We start from the raw sequence: 22,082 nt of genomic DNA, 5'->3' as shown, positions 1-22,082 counted from the left end.
GGGGGAGGGAGGTTAACATACACACAGTATTATATATAAAATAGATAACAGACAAGGACCAACTGTATAGCACAGAGAACTATATGCAACATTTTATAATAATCTATAAGCAAAAAGAATCTGAAAAGAATAAACATATTTACATATGTATTTTATATGTGTGTATATATATACACACATATAAAACTGAACTACTGTGCTGTATACCTGAACAACATTGTAAATTAATTACACTTCAATTTAAAAAAAAATAGAGCTGATTCTGACTTAATCTAAAAAAAAATGAATGCAAGCTATCTCATTAAAGATATTTTTTAAATTGATTACATTTTGAAATTATAATATGGTGCATATACTGAGTTAACAAAATTTGTCATACTTAGTTTCACACATTTATTTTTAAAATGTCACTGCTAGTATGAAGTCAAGTGGGCCTTAGGAAGTATTACTTCGAATGCAGATAATGGAGGTGATGGAATTCCAGCAGAACTATTTAAAATTCCAAAAGATTGTGTTGTTAAAGTGCTGAACTCAATATGTCAGCAAATTTGGAAAATTCAGCAGTGGCACAGGACTGAAAAAGGTCAGTTTTCACTCCAATCCCAAAGAAGGGCAATGCCAAAGGATGTTCAAAATATTGTATAATTGTGTTCATTTCAGGTTAGCAAGCTTATGCTCAAAATCCTTCAAGCTAGGCTTCAGCAAAACATGAAGCAAGAACTTCCAGATGTGAGATGGGTTTAGAAACTGCAGAGGAACCAGAGATCAAATTGCGAACATTCGTTGGATCACTGGGAAAGCCAGGGAATTCCAGAAAAAAATTTACTTCTGCTTCACTGACTACACTAAAGCCTTTGACTATGTAGATCACAAGAAACTGGAAATTTTTTCTTAAAGGGATGGGAATACCAGACACTTTACCTGCCTCCCGAGAAACCTATATGCAGGTCAAGAAGCAACAGTTAGAACTGGATACGGAACAATGGACTGCCTCCAAATTGGGAAAGGAGTACGTCAAGGTTGTATGTTGTCACCCTGCATATTTAACTAATATGCAGAGTATATCATGTGAAATGCCAGGCTAGATGAATCACAAGCTGGAATCAAGATTGCCAGGAGAAATATCAACAACCTCCTATGGGCAGATGATACGACTCTAATGGCAAGAAGCAAATCGGAACTAAAGAGCCTCTTGAAAAGGGTGAGAGAGGAGAGAGGAAAAGCTGGCTTAAAACTCAAAATTCAAAAAACTAAGATCATGGCATCTGGTCCCATCACTCCATAGAAAATAAATAGGGAAAAAGCGGAAGCAGTAGCAGATTTTATTTTCTTGGGCTCTAAAATCACTGCTGATGGTGACTATAGCCATGAAATTATATGACACTTGCTCCTTGGAAGGAAAGCTATGAAAAACCTAGTCAGCATATTCAGAAGCAGAGATACCACTTTGCTAACAAAGGTTCATATAGTCAAAGCTATGATTTTTCCAATAGTCATATAGGGATATGAGAGTTGGACCATAAAGAAGGCTGAGTGTCAAAGAATTGAAGCTTTCAAATTGTGTTGCTTAGAAGATTCCTGAGAGCCCCTTGGACAGCAAGATCAAACCAGTCCATCCTAAAGGAAATCAACCCTGAATATTCATTGGAAGGACTGATGTTGAAGCTGAAATTCCAACACTTTGGCCACATGATATGAAGAGCCAACTCTTTGCAAAGGACTGTGATTCTGGTAAAGATTGAGGGCAAGAAGAGAAAAGGTCAACAGAGGATGAAACAGTTGGATAGTATCACTGACTCAATGAATATAAGTATGAGCAAAGTTTGGGAGACAGTGAAGGACAGGGGAGCCTGGTGTGCTACAGTCCATGAGGTCTAACAGGGTAGGATGTGACTGAGCGACTGAACAACAACAACTAGAAAATTTAAACTTACATATGTAATGTGATTCATATTATATTTTTACTCAACAGAGAGCATTCCTGCAAAAGAAAAAAAGCATGATATAATATGTATGGAAAGTAGATGCAGTTCTAGATTTTTTTTTAATCTTCATGTAAAATATGTTACTTATTGAAGAATTCAACAAGACAAACATAAGGTATAATTTTTTGATATTTATTTCTACTTTGAAGAGAGAGGTGAAACCGAATGTGAAATTTTCATAGAAGGGTAAAACATTGCTCAGTTTGATTCTCGAAAAGATTAGATTTAGATCCTCTGATTTCTAAGAAGTGTAAATGAATATCTGGGAAATAAATATTTTTTTAAGAGACCTCACTGAAAAGCTCTAAGAAGTTATCTGCAGTTATTACCTTTAAAACCATTACATGAAGTCTGTGAGGCAATAAATAAATAAAAATATCCGTATCAGCTTCTGAGCAGTCTTTAGTGTCCTGGGAGAGGGCATTTCTGAAAAGACTGCTGAAAATATTCAACACAGAGCAGGGTCCATAGAGACTGCCCAGAGTGGGTAAACTTTGGGTTCGTGGTATGATGTAGAACCATTCTTGGGAAATAATAGAATATATTCAGGATTAGTTTATGGGACTAATCATGGCTCCTATGAAGACAGCGTCAATAAGGAAAAAAAAAAAGCTTTGATGGCCTGCCAAAGATGGCATTTTCCTACTTGGATGTATTTATAATACTTTTTCTAAGATACAGTTTACCAGGCTCCAGTCCAGATTCAGAGAATCTGAATCTAAATCTTTAAAGGATATGACTCAAAAAATCCTTGTTTTTAATAACACATTTCAAGTCATAAGCAGATATGGAAACCATGGTCCCTAAAATAAAGAAGTATCTGCAAGTTGAGGAAGGAAGATACATATGTATATATTCAGTGTAAGATAATTGTAAAAAGTAAACTAAACATGGGTGAGGCTCTGTGTGTCTCTTGCTGTGTATGTATCTGGGCTTAGTCCTTGATACCAAAACCAACTGACTCAGTGCCTGTACAAAGTGACTCATACCTTAAACTCTTCACTTGTAAGCAACTCTACCTAGATAACTGTAATGATTAAATTAAAGATACAAGGAAAATATTTAATTTCACAAAGTGTTATCTATCATTTACCATTATAAGTAACAGTCGTAAACAACTTTTATAAAACAAATGAATGTTAAAATCAAAGTAATGGTAGAGACTATATATTCTATAAAATTTCAGAGAAAAAAGAATTCAGAGTAATTTGGTAAGAATAGCCTGCCAGGTGCCTCTGTCCATGGAATTTTCTGGGCAAGAACATTAGAGTAGGTTGCCATACCCTTCTCCAGGGGATCTTCCCACTCAGGGGTTGACAGGCCTCCTGCATTGGCAGGCAGATTCTTTACTGTCTGAGCCATCAGGGAAGCCAAGAATATATTAGGTCAGATACTTTTCTAAATGTTGAGTTGAGTACTGGTTATTAAAGACAAAAGTCAAGATAGGAGCAGGGATTCAGAAGATAAAAATGACAACATAGTCTTTGAGCACAGTCAGTGATAGTCCTTGTGGCCAAAGTAAAAATTCTTATAATTCCCTAATGATGTAGTAATTTAGAAATTGAATTGCAAATTAAATAGACATTCCATTTTTTTTAAAGAAGCACATAGTTGAAATTAAAAAAAAATTTCCCTCAGCATTTCCAACAGGCTTATATGGATCTGGTGGTTTGTATTTTAATTTGCAAGATGGTTGCATGTATAAGTCAGTCACCCCATACAAACCTTAATGCTTGAAAATGTTTTAAACACTTATGTAAACATTGACTAACAAGTTAGGTAACTGCTTTAATTTCTGAAAGTCAGAGCATTTACCTTGATTTCTGTGTCCCCATTACAGAGAATTTATGAAGAGCTATTTCTTTAGTTGGGAATAATCTGTTTTATTCTTTTTTTTTAAAGAGAACATTTAACTTTCTTTATAATTCCTAAATAATCTGAAAATAAAAAATATGGAATAAAATTAAAGGTAGTAAATACATTTAATATTTATTTGGCGGAATTTAAAGGAGTTAGAGATAAGAAAGTGAAGTCTCTTAAAAAACTTTGGTTAGAGATGTGCTATGTGCTTAGTCACTCAGTTGTGTCTGACTCTTTGCCACTCCATGGTCTTAGCCCACCAGGCTCCTCTATCCATGGCAGTTCTCCAGGCAAGAATATTGGAGTGGGTTGCCATGCCATCCTCCAGGGGATCTTCCCAACCCAGAAATCGAACCCAGATCTCCCACATCACGGATGCATTCTTTACCATCTAGGCACCAGGGAAGCCCAAGAATACTGGAGTGGGTAACCTATCTCTTCTCCAGGGGATCTTTCTGACCCAGGAATTGAACCAGGGTCTCATGAATTGCAGGCAATTCTTTACCAACTGAGCTGAGATGAAGAACATTTATATGGGGGAAGTTAAAGGCTTTTGAACTGTGGTGTTGGAGAAGACGCTTGAGAGTCCTTTGGACTGCAAGGAGATCCAACCAGTCCATTCTATAGAAGATCAGTCCTGGGTGTTCTTTGGAAGGAATGATGCTAAAGCTGAAACTCCAGTACTTTGGTCACCTCATGCAAAGAGTTGACTCATTGGAAAAGACTCTGATGCTGGGAGGGGTTGGGGGCAGGAGGAAGAGGGGACGACAGAGGATGAGATGGCTGGATGGCATCACCGCTTGATGGATGTGAATTTGAGTGAACTCCGGGAGTTGGTGATGGACAGGGAGGCCTGGCGTGCTGCGATTCATGGGGTTGCAAAGAGTTGGACACGACTGAGCGACAGAACTGAACTGACTGAAAGGAGTTAGAGGTAAGATAAGGAGTTATAGGATTGATGAATTAATGTATAGGGTGCCTCAATTTTAGTTTATTGAAGCTTTACATCTTATAAAAAATAATTATTTTATATTACAAGCAATTATATTTTTAAAAATCTTTAAAAATCAAATAAATACACATATCCCTTAAAATAAGAAAAATCACTGTGTTTCCATTGCTGAGAGTAATTTATGTATTCTTTTAATGTGATTTCTTATTCACATTGACCTAAAAAATCATAATAACATTGAATATCTATTATTCCCCACATTTATAACATAAAATATTTACCATTTTGAGTTATGGTCTTCAATAACATTTTTTTAATGGTCTCACAATATTTCACCTTGTGTTAATTGTAGTTATATTAAGAAAAACCCAATAGAGATAAAGAGATAAATAGTTTGCAAGGGACTCTTAAATACTGGCCAGCTTTAATATTTTTCACCATTTCTTATTTTTAAATTTGGCTATAGCATTAATTGCTAGGTTCATAGTCTCTTCATTTTATGAGTTAAAAGGCAACTAGCCTAAAATCTCTGCATATACAAATGGCAAATTATGATTAAGTGGCTTAAATGAAATCTGCCTGCTTGTAAAGAATAGATCAGAACATGGTGAATTTTGAGAGCTACAGATTCAAAAATTTAAATGTTTTCTGTAGTTACAGTTCTCATATGCATCTAATTTGGTTCTGAGATATTAAATCACATTTAAACTTCACCAGACAAATGCAAATGAAGCTTGAGATTAATTTGGTCTTTGCATACTCCTACTGTTTTGCCTTCCTGGAACACAGGAACATATTAGGTACCATGCAGGATGTCAGCAGATGACATAAAATTCTCTTAACAGTCACTTAAATTTGATTGTACAGGAAAGAAAATAATGTAGAAACAGACCAAAAAGCCTAAATCAAAAGTTTGTATATTGAGACTTCTTTGATGGTCCAATGGTTAAGAATCTGCCTGCCAATGCAGGGGACACAGGTTCGATCCCTGATCCAGGAACTAAGATCCCACATGTAGCAGGGCAACTAAGACTGTGTGCCACAACTCCTGAAGCCCGTGAGCTCTAAAGCCTGCACTCTGCAACAAGAGAAGCTGCTGCAATAAGAAGCCCATGTGCCACAAATAGAGAGTAGCTCCCACTTGCTACAACTAGAGAAAGCCTGCAAAGAGCAAGGAAGCACCTGTGTGCTGCAACAAAGCCCCAGGCTAGCCAAAAATAGATAAATTTTAAAAAATTGTATACTAACAATGATAGTGTTCATTAGAGACTTAGTATCACCGTCCCACTCTGGAATCCTAGGCTGAACCTCAGTTAGGATTTGTATAAACACCAGGGAGTGCAGCTCCAGTGGTCTGCAAACTGTAAGCAAGTTGTAGAATGATTTACAGAGCAGGAGTGAAGTCCAGCTGGCAGGATAAAAACAGATTAATCTGGACTGTCAAATACAGTGAATACATCAAACAGCTAAACTAAAAAATATTATTCAAACAGGACCAGTGGATAGTACAATGAGTTTAAAAATTCTGAGAAGGGATTTGGAGAATTTGATAAAAACCTATTCATGAAATTTTGTAATAAAATCCACATAAATTCTTTTTCACCATTAATAGTCCAGCAATAGAAATAACAGTATGTGTACATGTGCAAAGGACATGAGGAAATCAGGCCACTCCCTAAAACTAAGCAGGCATTCTAAGCTGCATTAAATATTTATTTGTCTGTCACATTTGTTAGATTTAAGCATTGCACGTGTCGGCAAGCATTATGGGCTTAACGGTGACACCTCTACATTCATATGCTGAAGTTTTAACTCCCAGTACTTCAGAATGTGCCTGTGTTTGGAGACAGGTCTATTAACGAGGAGATGAAGTTAAAATAAAGCTGTGAGAGTGGGTCCTAATCCAGTCTGACTGCTATGAGAAGAAAAAACTGAGCACATGAAAAGAAAGGTGGCCATCTGCAAGCAAAGGAGAGAAACCCCAGAAGAATCCAAACCTGCTGACACTTGACCTTGGACTTCAGCCCCTAGAAGTATGAGAAAATGATTGTCTGTTGATTAAGCCACTGTGGTATTTTGTGATTACAGCCTGAAGAAATTAACATAGTGAGTTAGGCTGGCTAAAGTGTGGCAGGAAGGACGAAGCTGCCCCCTTGGAGTATCTGTCAAGACACAGCAGCACCTCAGCTCTGGAAGTACTGCAGTGGCAGGGGTAACACACATGATCCAGCTCAGATGGCTCTGAGAAGCTGTAGAATACAGCCCACACACATCAACAACTTCTGAGCTCTTCAGTCTGGGGTGAAATAAATTAAAAAACAGAAAACGAAAAAAACTTTACTTACACAAAAAAAGGATTTTGCTTTATTTTTGTATTGAGTGTGAAGTATCATGGGCATTTAGTTGACAAGAGCTACAGGCAGATGGAAATGACTTTACAGGCAGGATGAGAGTTATAATAATGGGTGCAATTTTATAAGATTGACTTTTTAGATTTTTATAAAATATATACAACAATATTTATAATTTAAGCATTTCCATGTATACAATTCACAAGAACGTTCATAGTGTTGTCTGAGTGTTGCCATTGTGATTGTGTGTGCTAAGTCACTTCAGTCGTGTCCAACTCTTTGATAACCAATGGACTGTAGCCCACCAGACTCCTCTGTCCATGGGATTCTATAGGCAAGAATACTGGAGTGGGTTGCCATGCCCTCCTCCAGGGGATCCTCCCGACCCAGGGATCGAACTGGCATTTCTTATGTCTCCTGCACTGGCAGGTGGGTTCTTTACCACTAGCACCACCTGGGAAGTTCCTCTGTATCTATACCTAGAGCATTCTCATTAATTTCAACCAAAGTTCTGTAACCTTTAAACTATAACTTTCTCCCTTCACTCAAATCACTGATAAATTCTACTCTCTGTTGCTATGAATGTGCTTATTCCACCAGCCTCATAAGTAGAATTATACAACACAACCACAGGACTAATTTTTGAAGACCTAAACATTGTTATCCAGAAAAATATTGGGGTAGCGGTGAGTACTGAAGCTCAGTTCTCAGTTGCTCAGTCTTGCCCGACTCTATGTGAACCCAGGGACTGTAGCAAGCCAGGCCTCCCTGTCATTCACCAACTCCCGGAGTTCACTCAAACTCACATCCATTGAGTTGGTGATGCCATCCAGCCATCTCATCCTCTGTCATCCTCTTCTCCTTGCACCTTCAATCTTTCCCAGCATCAAGGTCTTTTGCAAAGAGTCAGTTCTTTGCATGAGCTGGCCAGAGTATCTGAGTTTCAGCTTCAGCATCAGTCCTTCCAATGAATATTTTGGATTGATTTCTGTTAGGATGGACTGGTTGGATCTCCTTGCAGTCCAAGGGACTCTCAAGAGTCTTCTCCAACACCACAGTTCAAAAGCATCAATTCTTCGGTGGCACTCAGCTTTCTTTACAGTCCAACTCACATCCATAGATGACCACTGGAAAAACCATAGCCTTGACTAAACAGACCTTTATCAGCAAAGCAATGTCTCTGTTTTTTAATATGCTGTCTACGTTGGTCATAACTTTTCTTCCAAGGAGCAAGTTTCTTTTAATCTCATGGCTGCAGTCACCATCTGCAGTGATTTTGGAGCCCCCAAAAATAAAGTTTCTCACTGTTTTCATTGTTTCCCCATCTATTTGCCATGAACTGATGGGACCAGATGCCATGATCTTAGTTTTCTGAATGTTTAGTTTTAAGCCAGCTTTGCAGTCTCTTTCACTTTCATCAAGAGGCTCTTTAGTTCTTCTTCACTTTCTGCCATAAGGGTGGTGTCATCTGCATATCTGAGGTTATTGATATTTCTCCTGGCAATCTTGATTCCAGCTTGTGCTTCATCCAAACCAGTGTTTCTCATAATGTACTCTGCATGTAAGTTAAATAAGCACAGTAACAATATTCAGCCTTGACGTATTCCTTTCCTGATTTAGAACCAGTCTGTTGTTCCATGTCCAGTTCTAACTATTGCCTCTTGACCTGCATACAGGTTTCTCAAGAGGCAGGTCAGGTGGTCTGGTATTCCCATCTCTTTAGGAGTTTTCCACAAGTTGTTTTGATCCACACAGTCAAAGGTTTTGGCATAGTCAATAAAGCAGAGTACTGAAGGGATGTTAGGAAAAATCAAGGAAAAGGTCCAGGGATCTGGCTCTTGCTCAATGATACAAACTGTCTTTCTCCGGATCCTCCCAGTTTCCCTTTCCTCCATGTCCTCCCCAGTACTTACTATACCTTGTCCTTTGATAACAGACATTCCAATAGGTGTGAGGTGACAGCTCCCTGTAGTTTTGATTTGCATTTCTCTAATGATCAGTTAAATTCAGCACATTTCAATATGTCTCATGGCCATTTAAATGTGAGAAAAAAAGTCTATTTGGGTCCTTTGCTTACTTTTTAATTGGACTACTTGCTTTCCTGTTCTTGAATTGTGTCAGTTGTTTATATATTTTGAATATTAACCTCTCCTCAGATGTGTGGATTCCAAGTATTTTCTTCCAGTCCATGGGTTGTCTTTTTATTGTGTTGACTGTTCTGCAGAAACTTTTTAGTTAATGTAGTTCGACTAACTCAGTTTTTATTTTATTGCTTGTGTTTTAGGTCTCATTCAAAAAAAGCATTTTCAGAACCCATTTTTTTCCTCTGTTTTCTTCTAAGAGTTCTGTGAGTTTAGGTCCATATATTTAAGTCTTTAATCCATTTCAAAGTTTAGTGAGTAATGTCTGCTTTGCTCTGGCAATTAACCATATGTAACTTCCTACATTTCTTGTATTTTTAGTAATGTATTTTAACTTTTTCTTCATTTTTTTTTCATGTTTTTCTATCTTTTCTCGACAAACACACAGTAAAGCACTGTGGGACTAGAAATGACATTTTATGATTTACCTTCTCATCATGCCTGAATCAGTATCTTGCACACATTAAGAAATCCATAAATGCTTTTTGTCTGTTTGTTTTCTAGGGATGCAAGGGAAAAGTTCTAAGATGAAAGTGTAAAGACTAAATTTCTTTCCTTGGTAATGTGACCAAGATTAGATCACTTACATATATTTTCTAGCCTTTGGTTACTGTGCCTTTTACGTGAGTATATGACACACGATTCCTGTATAGCTTTATAATACTACGTGTCTAGGCTATTTTAATTAATCTGAACTGAACACATTTTTAGGAGACATTCAAAAAACCAACAAGTATGTACTTCAAGAACTTATTCTGAATTACACTAAATATATGGATGCAAATTAGGATTTTTTTCCCTAACACTCTATTCAACAAATTAAAGGTCAGAAGGACAGTATTATACTCTCAGCCCAATTCATGTTCTGTGAAAATGAAATATACTGACGTCCTATATTCTGCTGGGACACATGATCTGTACCTATTTTCAGCCCACAGCTCTTCACATGCCATTGTTTAAAAATAGATCAGTTCTGAACTTTGGAGACAGACTTAGAAGTGCATTAACCTCTTTCTCGACAGTTAAGTTTGCCATTTTGCACTAATCAAATCAGTATAAATCTGATCATGATAAAAATAGACCTTCTTACTTTGTACACATTCCAACAGGCTCTCATAAGCAGAGGGGTATGGCTCACTGAATTTTTCTAATTAGCTTTTTGTTTTAAATATACCCCTGCATTAAAGCGTCATCAGTCTCTGATCTTAAAATTCCAATGCCAAGTTTTGATGCTAAGATGCTGTCTCCAGAAGGCTGGTTGTTAAACTGGAGGAAGGGCTTGTTAGCAGATTGTTTGAATAAATTCCAGAAGAAATGAGACATATGATAAACCTTGAGTTAGTGTCCCTCTGAGGTATGGTCTAACACCCTCTGAATGACCTCTCATAGCACTAATACACAGTTATAATTGCTGGTTTAAATTTCTGTCTCTCATCAAGTTGTAAGAGCCATGTGGGCTGTGACTATATACTATTTTTCATGGACTCATAGTAATACTAAGAATAAAATTTTACTTTGTACTTACTATGTACCAGGCACTTTTCAAACTTTTAATGTTTTTTTTTCCTCATTTAATTTTAAAACATCTCTGTTAGGTACTTATCATCATCATTTATATTTAAAGATGAAGAAAGTAAAATATGTACAAGTTATGAAAGAGCCTAAAGTTGTGCAGATACTAAGTTGTGGTGCCACATTTATATGAGGCTAATGGCACTAATAACCTCAGATACACAGATGACACCACCTTTGTGGCAGAAAGTGAAGAGGAGCTAAAGAGCCTCTTGATGAAAGCAAAGGTGGAGAGTGAAAAACTTGGCTTAAAGCTCAACATTCAGAAAACGAAGATCATGGCATCTGGTCCCATCACTTCATGGGAAATAGATGGGGAAACAGTGGAAATAGTATCAGACTTTATTTTGGGGGGCTCCAAAATCACTGCAGATGGTGACTTGCAGCCATGAAATTAAAAGACACTTGCTCCTTGGAAGAAAAGTTATGACCAACCTAGACAGCATATTCAAAAGCAGAGACATTACTTTGCCAACTAAGGTCCATCTAGTCAAGGCTATGGTTTTTCCAGTGGTCATGTATGGATGTGAGAGTTGGACTGTGAAGAAAGCTGAGTGCCGAAGAATTGATGCTTTTGAACTGTGGTGTTGGAGAAGACTCTTGACAGTCCCTTGGACTACAGGGAGATCCAACCAGTCCATTCTGAAGGAGATCAGCCCTGGGATTTCTTTGGAGGGAATGAAGCTGAACCTGAAACTCCAGTACTTTGGCCATCTCATGCAAAGAGTTGACTCATTGGAAAAGACCCTGATGCTGGGAGGGATTGGGGGCAGGAGGAGAAGGGGACAACAGAGAATGAGATGGCTGGATAGCATCACTGACTCGATGGATGTGAGTCTGAGTGAACTCTGGGAGTTGGTGATGGACAGGGAGGCCTGGCATGCTGCGATTCATGGGGTCGCAAAGAGTCAAACACGACTGAGCGACTGAACTGAACTGAACTGAACTGAATGGCACTATGGAGAACAGTGTGGGACTTACCGTATGATCCGTCAATCCCACTACTGGGCGTGTATCTGGAGAAAATCATACTTCAAAAAGATACATGCACCCCAATGTTCATTTCAGAACTACTTACAACAGCCAAGACATGGAAGCAACCAAAATGTCCGTTCACAGATTAATGGATAAAGATGTGGTCTGTGTGTATACCATGGAATATTATTCAGCCTTAAAATAAGTATGAAATAATGCCATTTGCAGCAACATAAATGGGCCTAGAGATTATCACACTAAATTAAGTCACACAGAGAAATACAAGTCTAGAAGATGATACAAAAAACTTATTTACAAAACAAAAACAGATTCACAGACTTAAAATTAAACTCATGGTTACCAAAGGGGACCAAAAATAAACTCAAGGTTACCAAAGGTGGGAAGGGGGGCTATAAATTATGAAATTGGGACTAGCATATACACCCTATTATATTAAAATAGATAGTCAGAAAGGATCTACTGTATAGCACAGGGAACTTTACTTAGTATTCTGTAATAATCTATATGGGAAAATAAATATATATGTATAACTAAATCACTTTGCTGTACACCTGAAATTAACATAACATTATAAATCAACTATGTATTGTTTGGTTGATCAGTTGTGTCTGACCCTTTGCAATCTCATGACTGTAGCCTGCCAGGCTCCTCTGTCCATGGGATTTTATAGGCAAGAATTGTGGAGTGTGTTGCCATTTCCTTCTCCAAGGGATTTTCTCGACCCAGGTATCAAACCTCTAAGTCCTGCACTGGCAGGGGGATTCTTTACCACTGAGCCATCATTAAACTTCAGTATAAAATAAAAACAAACAAAAAACGAGGCCAGTGGAACCAGGGCCATACTCTCCCCCTGACGCTGCATGGCTCCTACATAGTTGGCTTTCACTCATACATGGTGCTGTTCAAAACACTGAGAATATCATAAAGGCAATTTAAACCATTCAAAACAATGAAACAGAAGACCTCCGAGCCCACAAGGCAAAACAGGTGCACATTTTAAGTGGATGGAAGAATAGGAGGGTTCTCCAGGCAAACCAGGACTGGGCACAACTGGGAGGGAGAGGAGTTTTCTGGAGATCACTGGAGTCCATCTTTGCAGACTCAGAATTTTAACCAGATTGAGTCACAGACCAACAAGAGAGTGAAGAACAGAAATGACAGATAATGAATGCATCACTATAGTGGCTCTAGTTTAATTTCTAGGTACTATTCTAAGAAGTTTTTTCAGAAAACTGTAGTTGTTCCTATCTTCTTGGGTCCATGCATATTAGCTGACAGTGAAACAAAGATAATTTCTTTAGATGACTTTCCAATCACTTCTCAGGATGCTGACAATGCCAGTGGGGCCAGTGCTGTGGTCATATGGCCTAGCTCGAGGATGAAGAACACACAGATTTATGTCCCATGCTGAATTTTCTCCACCTTGAGTGGCTCACTGCTTAGGTTCAGACAGGGAATCCAGCAACTTTTGTTTTACGAACCACTGACATTACCCTACGCACACCTGGCATAGCAATGTAAGAAAAATCGTATTTATTTTCTATCTATCCCGTGGATACTATTAATATTATAGAGTTTGGACAAAATACTCAGATACCTTTAATAATTGTACTCTATTGGCATACTCCCCCACCCCTCAGGTTTACTCAGAAATAAATCACTAATGTATATAAACGTTGAGAAAGTTAAAAAGAAAATAAAAACAACTGCATGCAAAATAGGACCTTCTAGGTTTTCTGTGTGTATATCAAAACAAACTCACAGAGGAATCTAAAGATGCCAGCATCCTTTAGTTACATGTTAGAAACCACATTCTCCCTAGTACAATCTAAAATGATACTAAGAAAGGTAAAGCGGCCACAGTACGCCATAGTTCTGGGCATCACTTTTCGTCATGCCAGCATCTCTACTGTGTCTCCAAAATTCTCCCTTCAAGTTCTAATCATCTAATAATCTAACAATTTGACTTTATTTATTTATCCAACAAGCAGTTATTAAAGATGTACTATGGAGGGGCTGGAGCTATGGTGGAAATCAAGAAGTCCTTACTTTCTTGGGTCCTGAGTTCCTATAGTAGATCAGACAATTAACAAATAAATGAAAAGAGACAACAAGACAACAAAGTGATGTGTACCAACAACAAAACTCATATGATGGAGAATGCAAGGAAATTAAATCAGGCGAGGCTCTGTTAAGGAGGTAACATTTGTATTGAGACCTCAACAATGAGTCAGGTATTTGTTGAAGGCAGTTCAGCAATTTGTCTCCAATGTGTGAAAAAGATAAATCACCTAGTTTATGCATGAGAATTCTTTCAATAAAGTTTTGCTCTCGAAATATCTACTAGCTAAATTATTTTGCATATGCATGATATAAGTTTCTGGTAAGAGCTTTCAAAGGTCACACAAATGAAATCCTTCCTGCCATTCTACATCTTAGAGATTCTTCATATTTTAAAATATTCAAACACATTGAAAAGAAAGGATGGAGAATAAAATAGATATAACACAGATTTAATTGATTATGAGTAAGGAATAATTTCACATTCATAAGAACCACATTTTATTTTCTTTCTCTATTTTCAAACAATGGATTTTTTTTAATAAGCTTTTTAGAATATAAAGTTTGACCTTTCACTTTTGTACATTTGTGAGTACCCAGACTTGTGTTAGCAGAAATTGTTGCTTTAATGTATATATCAGCATCTCATATTATGCAAAATACTTTCAAAAAAAGAGGCTTCTGGACAAAGAAGCATTTTAAGTTAAAAGTCTCATTAAAACGTAAGATAGTTGTTGGTGAAAACTTGAATATATGATTAACAATTACATGTGGCATGTGTTTGTGCATACAATGTACATCTTATATTTTTACCTTTTATTAAAATATACATATCCAATAATCTAGTTTTCACTTTCTAAGTATCTTGGTTGGATTCATTTTATATTTATAGTATCAATCATTCAATGTCTTCTATATGCCAGGCACTTTCTGGACACAAGAGGCACAATAAGGACCAAAATACATTTTGCATAAATTTACACCTCATCTTCTAAATTAGAATACAGCTTTTGAAAGACAGAATGATGTATTTTACTACTTTTAAAACATTTCTTGTGATCTACCACTTTGACCTAAATATAGCAGGTACATAATACTCCAGGTTAACAGAGGACAAGATATATTTCCCATTGTTCTTACTAAACTTTTCTTTGTAAAACATATCTGGGTGTTTTAGATCCAGGTTTCATTTGAATAATGACTTCTGTTACCTGCTGGCCAATGTCTTTGCTTACTTTCCTATGCTACTCTTCCCGTTTCTATAGTTTTAGTTCACATTAGAGTTTGGCTTTTGTGTGACTCTGATGCCAGAAGAGCAAACATTGAAGAACAAAGGAACAAACATTGTTTTCACCTTTTTAAGGTGTTAAATCTTTCAGTATTTCATGCTTCTACTTCTAAGAACTTTAATTTGATTAAGTAGCCATAATTTATCCTGCTTTTCACTCATAATTCAGTAAAATACCATTTTTCTAATAAATATTTAGTGAGCTCCTATCAAATACTAGTCATTAGAGATAAAGAGATACTATGGCACAGTCTCTATCCTCAAGAAGCTCACAGTCTTAAAACAGACGAAGAGTAAACTGACAAATGAAAATACAGTGATAGAGAGTTTTCAGAGAGAATTTATGAAGAAACTCATACCTGGTAAGACTGTTTGATGGAAAATTGAAGGAAAGTCGGGTTGAAAGGATTGACGATAGAGAAGGTAGCATAAAGGAAGGCCAAGAGACAATCAGCGACATTTTTCCTCTCAGGGAAATTATCAACAATTTTCTGTCAGTGAATCATGAAAGTAAAGATGGAGGCAGACCACAGAGCTTCTCCAGTGCAATTCAAGCAGCTTGGCCTTTTTCTTAGAGGGGATAGGAGGCCATAGTTAGACTCCAAGAAAGTAACATTGAACTTGTGTTGTATATCATTCAATATGATAGCCAAGGGATGGGATGCATTTGAGCTAAGTGCGATCAAAGGCAGGGAGAAAAGTGGTGGGTGCATGTCAGAAAGTGAAGTAAAAGATGCTGAAGCTTTGAACTATGCTGCCGCTGCTGCTGCTAAATCGCTTCAGTTGTGTCTGACTCTGTGCGACCCCATAGACAGCAGCCCGCCAGGCTCCTCTGTTCCTGGGATTCTCCAGGCAAGAACATGGCATTTGAAAATATAAGGACAAATTATTATAAGTGAATGACAGAATAGCTGTAGGAATTGAGGGAATTGGGGGCATGTGTATAAATGTGAGAGTTGGACTATAAAGAAAGCTGAGCACCGAAGAATTGATGCTTTTGAACTGTGGTGTTGGAAAAGACTCTTGAGAGTTTCATGGACTGCAAGGAGATCCAACCAATCCATCCTAAGGGAAATCAGTCCTGAATATTCACTGGAAGGATGATTCTGAAGCTGAAACTCCAATACTTTGGCCACGTGATGCAAAGTACCGACTCATTGGAAAAGACCCTGATGCTAGGAAAAATTGAAGGAGGGAGAAGAAAGGGACAACAGAGCATGAGATTGTTGGATGTCATCACTGATACGATGGACATGAGTTTGAGTAGGCTCTGGGAGTTGGTGATGGACAGGGAAGTCTGGCATGCTGCAGTCCATGGGTCACAAAGAGACATGACTGAGCAACTGAACTAAAGGGGATAAAAATGAAAAGTGGAAGTTTTCCACTTAAGATCAGAGTCAAAGTGTGGCAGTAATTAATAACAAATACATGATTAAGAAAATTTTCTTGTTATCCTGATTTTATATTACATTAAGCATTTTTAGCATGGAGAAATGTTTCTCATTTAATCATTCAGCTTTTCAGGGTTCATTTTTATGCTCACTTTCTGTTGCCTTTCTATAGTCCCTCAATGACATTTTCTGTTGGAATCCTTACTTTTCTGCTTCTTTCAAATAAATCCTTAGATTTATTGTATCCATCTGCCTACTGATTCCATCTTAATCGCTGATACTGTCTATTAAGTTACCTTTGTCTCTATGCTATGGCCCATCCTACCCCACCTTTGAATCCTGCCTGGCACTTGAGAACCTAACCTGGTTTTAGTATCCTGAGCTTCAGCCTCTTAGTGAAGAGGATTTGTATTTAAAACAAAATGCATAATCCAACAAAGAGATAAAGCAAAACATATTAATAGATTAAAAAACATGATATATAGCTTTTTTAAAAATACAAAGGTTTAATTCTATCTCTCAAAGCAAAAAGATTTGCGTTTTGATTGAGGACTTTATTATTTGATTGAGGACTTTATAGAGAAAATAAGTTAATCAATAGCAGATATTCAGCTCCTTCTGTTTCCGAAACTCTTAACTGATGTCTTAAGGCTTAAAAAATACAAATAACTTTTAATGGATGTAGATACTTAGGGATGGTTATAAATGGTAAAGATGTTAGGTGGAATGGACATATTTATTGAGTATTTTATATTTGCTACATATAGTAGGAATTTCAAGAAAAATTTAAAATATAGAGGAAGTGACCTTTGCTCTTAAGGAACTTTCAAGACAAAAGTGGAGGAAACTAATGTGGAAAAATCATGATAACAGACAAAATGGAAAGTAGTACTCAACCATTATGGACTCAGTGCCCTGGGGTCAGGGGAAAAAGAGACCAGATCTAATCTGGAAAATCAAAGGAAGTAAAAATAAATAAATATTATTTGAACTACATTTGCCAACAGATGAGAAACATATCTGGAAAACATATGATGCAAGTTGAGAAATCAGAATTGCTTTTTGCAAAACAGTAAGTTGCACAATTTGGCTATAGGCCACTTCGGAAAATATAGGGCAACAGGGAAAAATAAAGCTGGAAATTTAGCAAGGATCAGAGCATAGAAGGGCTCGAATATGAGCCCAAAGAGAGTCTCTATTTGATGAACCTGTAAAGACAATGTTTCTGAGCAGAGACATGACTATCTCATATACATAAAAGAAGATTAATTTGGCATTGCTACTTTAAGTGGTAATTAGAGAAAACAGACCAAAGGTTGAAAGGTAAACTAAAGGGAGAGTGCAAACAGTCCACGTGAGAGCAACAAGGTTAGGGTCATGAACTTGGTAAAAGAGACAAGGACAAAGCTGTAAGATACATTGTTATAGTGAATTGATAGCATTTGGTGATTGACTGGATGTGCAGAGCAGAGAAAGATTTAAAAAGACTGAAGTTTTACATTCTATACGACTCAAAAGAATAACTAAAATATTTACAGAGAGAGACTTCAAAGGATAAATGGCTTAGTGATGGAAGATAATCACTTTAATACATGGTTTACTATATGTGTATGGCAAATGGAAATCATGTAGCAATGGCAAAAGGAAATCATACAGCTTTTAAGAAAACGGATTATGTCAAGAATTTGGAGGTCAAATTTTCAGAACTAAAGAGAGAGATGAAATAAATAAGAAAATAAATTCAGAAATGGAAAGTGAAAAGCCAAAGACAGCAATGGTTTAGTGTTAAAGGAGCTCCCTCGAAAGATTCAGGATATTAGGTGTTACCAAGTGTTTAAAAGAACTGCGAATGGATCCAAGACAAATAATGTCATCCCTAAGTGTTCACTGATAATTTTCAAGGAAACGATTTTGGTAAAGAAGTGGAGATTGAACCACAGTGGAAGATAACTATAGAGTAATCTTTCTAGATGAGTAGTAAAAGAAAAGAGAAAGAGAAAGTCAGTGCACGAAACACAATCAAGAGAACGTTCTTTTGATCTAAGGGTAACCTGAACATTCTAGTGGGCAGAGGGAGGACATCTAGGGAGGGAAGGAAGGGCCACTTGAGAAAAGAGGTGGTTATAGATGTTGCAAAGTGTTTTATTGAAGTAACAGGAAATGAATGACTCACAAGGGTCAAGTCAGTCTGTGATCAGGGTCCAGGAGATGAACAGGAAAAACAAAAATAGGACAAAAGTAGAAATCACAAAGAAGTTAATAAAACAGTTTGGTGAGCATGAGATGAGAGAGTGGAAGGCTGGGAGGCTACGGACAATGAGGACCAGAAAGGACTTGTAACCAGGGACACAGAAAATAAATTGGTATCTTGAGAATCATAATTATAAGAGCAATTCTCCAGTCATTTTTTAAAAACGCAGAGCCTGTAAATGTGAGAACATAGGGTGAATAAAGGGGAAAATTGTTTTAACATTCAGTTTTAATTTTTTTTTTTAGTAATGTCAAAACATGGAATTGAGGATTTCCCAGGAAAAGAGAAAGTAAACAATGATCACACTCATGGAGACTGAAGACAATTAATCTTACCTCTCTCAGAGGATCATTGAGTTCATTGAGAATATTTTCCTCATCAAAGATTTTGCCTTGGTATCTGTGTTCATAATAATCATGTATCTTCTGACGCATATCAGCTGGTAACTTATGGAATGACATATATTGTTCCACTTGCTTATACTGTAAGGAAAGGGAAAAAAATAAATTAGAAAATGTTGTTAGGCTGTATGGGAAACCATGATGTGATTTTGTTAGGCTATATTCAACAACTTCTGAGTAACAGTAACAAAATGAAATTCTTTAAAGTGAAGGAATTAATGTACTAGGTTGTAAAGTACCTACTCTATGTCACATACTATAGATGGTATTTGTTTAGATAAATATTTCCTGTAAACACCTGAAAAGTTATGGAGAGGAAGCATGGAAGGAGTTCAGAGTAAACTGGGTGCATCCCCAAAAATCCAGTGATGAGGCAAGAAAAAAAATGTAAAGCTATTAAAAAAAAAAAAGCAGTTCTTTGAAGTACACAGTTGCTGTTTAGCATTTGGAGAAAGAATCTTATAACTTTGGATAGTACAAAGGTTTTATCTTAGATCTTATACCCAAAGATAAGACCTAATCAAAACTTTAATCTGGAAGCACAAAGTTTTGCAACCGTTTGTAAGTCATATATACTCAAGGGACACTCATGCCCTATAAATTAAGAGACTATGTTTGACTTAAATTTAGTTTGTAGAAAAATATCAGAATGAGACTAGATCCACATAGTTTTATAGCTGAAACTTAATTTAGACACTTTATTTTATTTAAATAAGTACTTCTTAAACTTGATTGTTTATAAAACTTGGGATGAAGCAGTCTTTGGGGAATGATTTGCATTCCAGATATTGATTCTGTTGAGGTACCTGCCTTTGTAAATTTATATACATACTCATATACATAAACACACATTTTAAAAAAGTCCCTACAAATCAAAGAGGAACCCAAAAGCACATATATTACTTGGTAATATATCATTAGAGGAGAATTTCAGGCTTTAAAAAATCAGAATCTGCATCTTAAGAAAGATGCCCTGGATGACTCACACACATTTAAATTTGAGAAATATTCCCTTGATATTTCAAATGCAGGCAGTCATAAGACTATACTTTGAAAAAAATTGGTTAGAACCCCCTAAATTAGTTCCACTGTGCAGATGATAAAAGCTGAGTACAAATAAAAAGGTAGGTAATAAAACTGGATGAAGATAATGGAAAAAAATCTTTCCTTAAACATGACACATTTGGATATTTTTGTTTCAAATCTTTTCCTGATAACAGAGCTCAAGCCAGATCTAGATGACTGGACTCCTTGCCCATAATTATTGTAAATATAACTGGTAATTGATAATAAATATACCTAATGGGAAACAGCAACCCATTGTATTGTACTTCTTCAAATGTTTTTAAGTACATTATTTACTCATAAAATTCATATTTTTTGGATATTCTCTTCTAGAGATTAGTATTCTCAAAGGAAATACAACTTTGTCATGAGATCCCTTTAGTTGGTCACCAGACTATTCCTTCAAGTAAAGCCTTCTGGCCTAACTACTGTGGGTGTGTATATGTATACCTACAGTAACCCTAATAGATTACACACATACACACACACACATTTACATATTAAAGTAAAACCTGCAGGCTTACTACTACTATAGGCACACACACACATATATTGATGATTTTGAGCTGTTGTGCTTGAGAATACTCTTGAGAGTCCCTTGGACAACAGGGAGATCAAACCAGTAAATCCTAAAGCAAATCAACTCTGAATATTCATTGGAAAAGACTGATGCTAAAGCTGAAGCTCCAACATTTTGGCCACCTGATGTGAAGAGCCGACTCTTGGAAAAGACCCTGATGCTGGGAAAGATTGAGGGCAGGAAAGTAGGGGGTGACAGGATGAGGTGGTTGGATGGCATCACTGACTCAATGGACATGAGCTTGAGCAGACTCCAGGAAATAGTGAAGGACATAGTGAAGCCTGGTGTGCTGCAGTCCATGGGGTTGCAAACCAGTCAAGACACTACTTAGTGACTGAACAACAACAAATATATATGCATATGCATGTGTGCATGTTCAGTCACTTCAGTCATGTCTGACTCTTCGCAATGCTATGAACTGAAGCCAGGCTCCTCTGTCAGTGGGATTTTCCATGCAAGAATGCTGGAGTGGGTTGCCATGCTCTCCTCTGGAGATCTTCCAGACCCAGGGATGGAACCTGGGTCTTTGGGGTTGCAGGGAGATTCTTTACTTGCTGAGCCATCTGGAAAGCCAGTATGGGCTTCAGATATATATATATACACACACTTATAAGAAGCAAATTGATTATGATTTCAGGCTTTGAATTTAGGCACCAAGGCTGTCACTGTCATCATGTGTAAATGGCTTCTTGTATGTACTTGAGAAGGACTGGGTTAATTTTTCCTGAAGAAGTCAGAATCTGTGTGCCTACTTAATCTTGGTAGCCTACACCTAGCTAGAGACCTGGGATTCAGCCTGCTTGGCCTCTTGTGCAGCTGGTTCTAAGGAAAGAAGTGTCAGCTTTTCTCAGTCCTACAAGATTGCTGTGTAGGTTAAAGTTCATTTGCAGCTGGACTGGAAAATCTCTATCTTTATTTTTAGAGACATTTGTGTATCTGATTTTTACTTACAGCCAAGAAGAAGACAGTGGGATATTTGATGTACTGTTTTTTTTTTTTTAATTTTAAAATCTTTAATTCTTACATGTGTTCCCAAACATGAACCCCCCTCCCACCTCCCTCCCCATAACATCTCTGTGGGTCATCCCCATGCACCAGCCCCAAGCATGCTGTATCCTGCGTCAGACATAGACTAGCGATTCAATTCTTACATGATAGTATACATGATAGAATGCCATTCTCCCATAT

General features: G+C 37.1%; 1 protein-coding gene across 1 annotated transcript in view; it reads right to left on the bottom strand.

Moving 5' to 3' along the window:
- The window catches only part of HCN1 (hyperpolarization activated cyclic nucleotide gated potassium channel 1), a 447,227-nt gene that overhangs the window by 62,172 nt on the left and 362,973 nt on the right, over positions 1-22,082 (bottom strand). Inside the window, 1 exon segment of the mRNA XM_052659217.1 lies at positions 19,184-19,330. Within this exon segment, the coding sequence (XP_052515177.1) occupies positions 19,184-19,330 (147 nt within the window).

This window comes from Budorcas taxicolor, chromosome 20 (genome assembly GCF_023091745.1).
Source record: "Budorcas taxicolor isolate Tak-1 chromosome 20, Takin1.1, whole genome shotgun sequence".
Classification (NCBI taxonomy): domain Eukaryota; kingdom Metazoa; phylum Chordata; class Mammalia; order Artiodactyla; family Bovidae; genus Budorcas; species Budorcas taxicolor.
The sequence above is the reverse complement of the archived record's forward strand: the minus strand, read 5'-3'. Positions and strand labels throughout refer to the sequence as shown.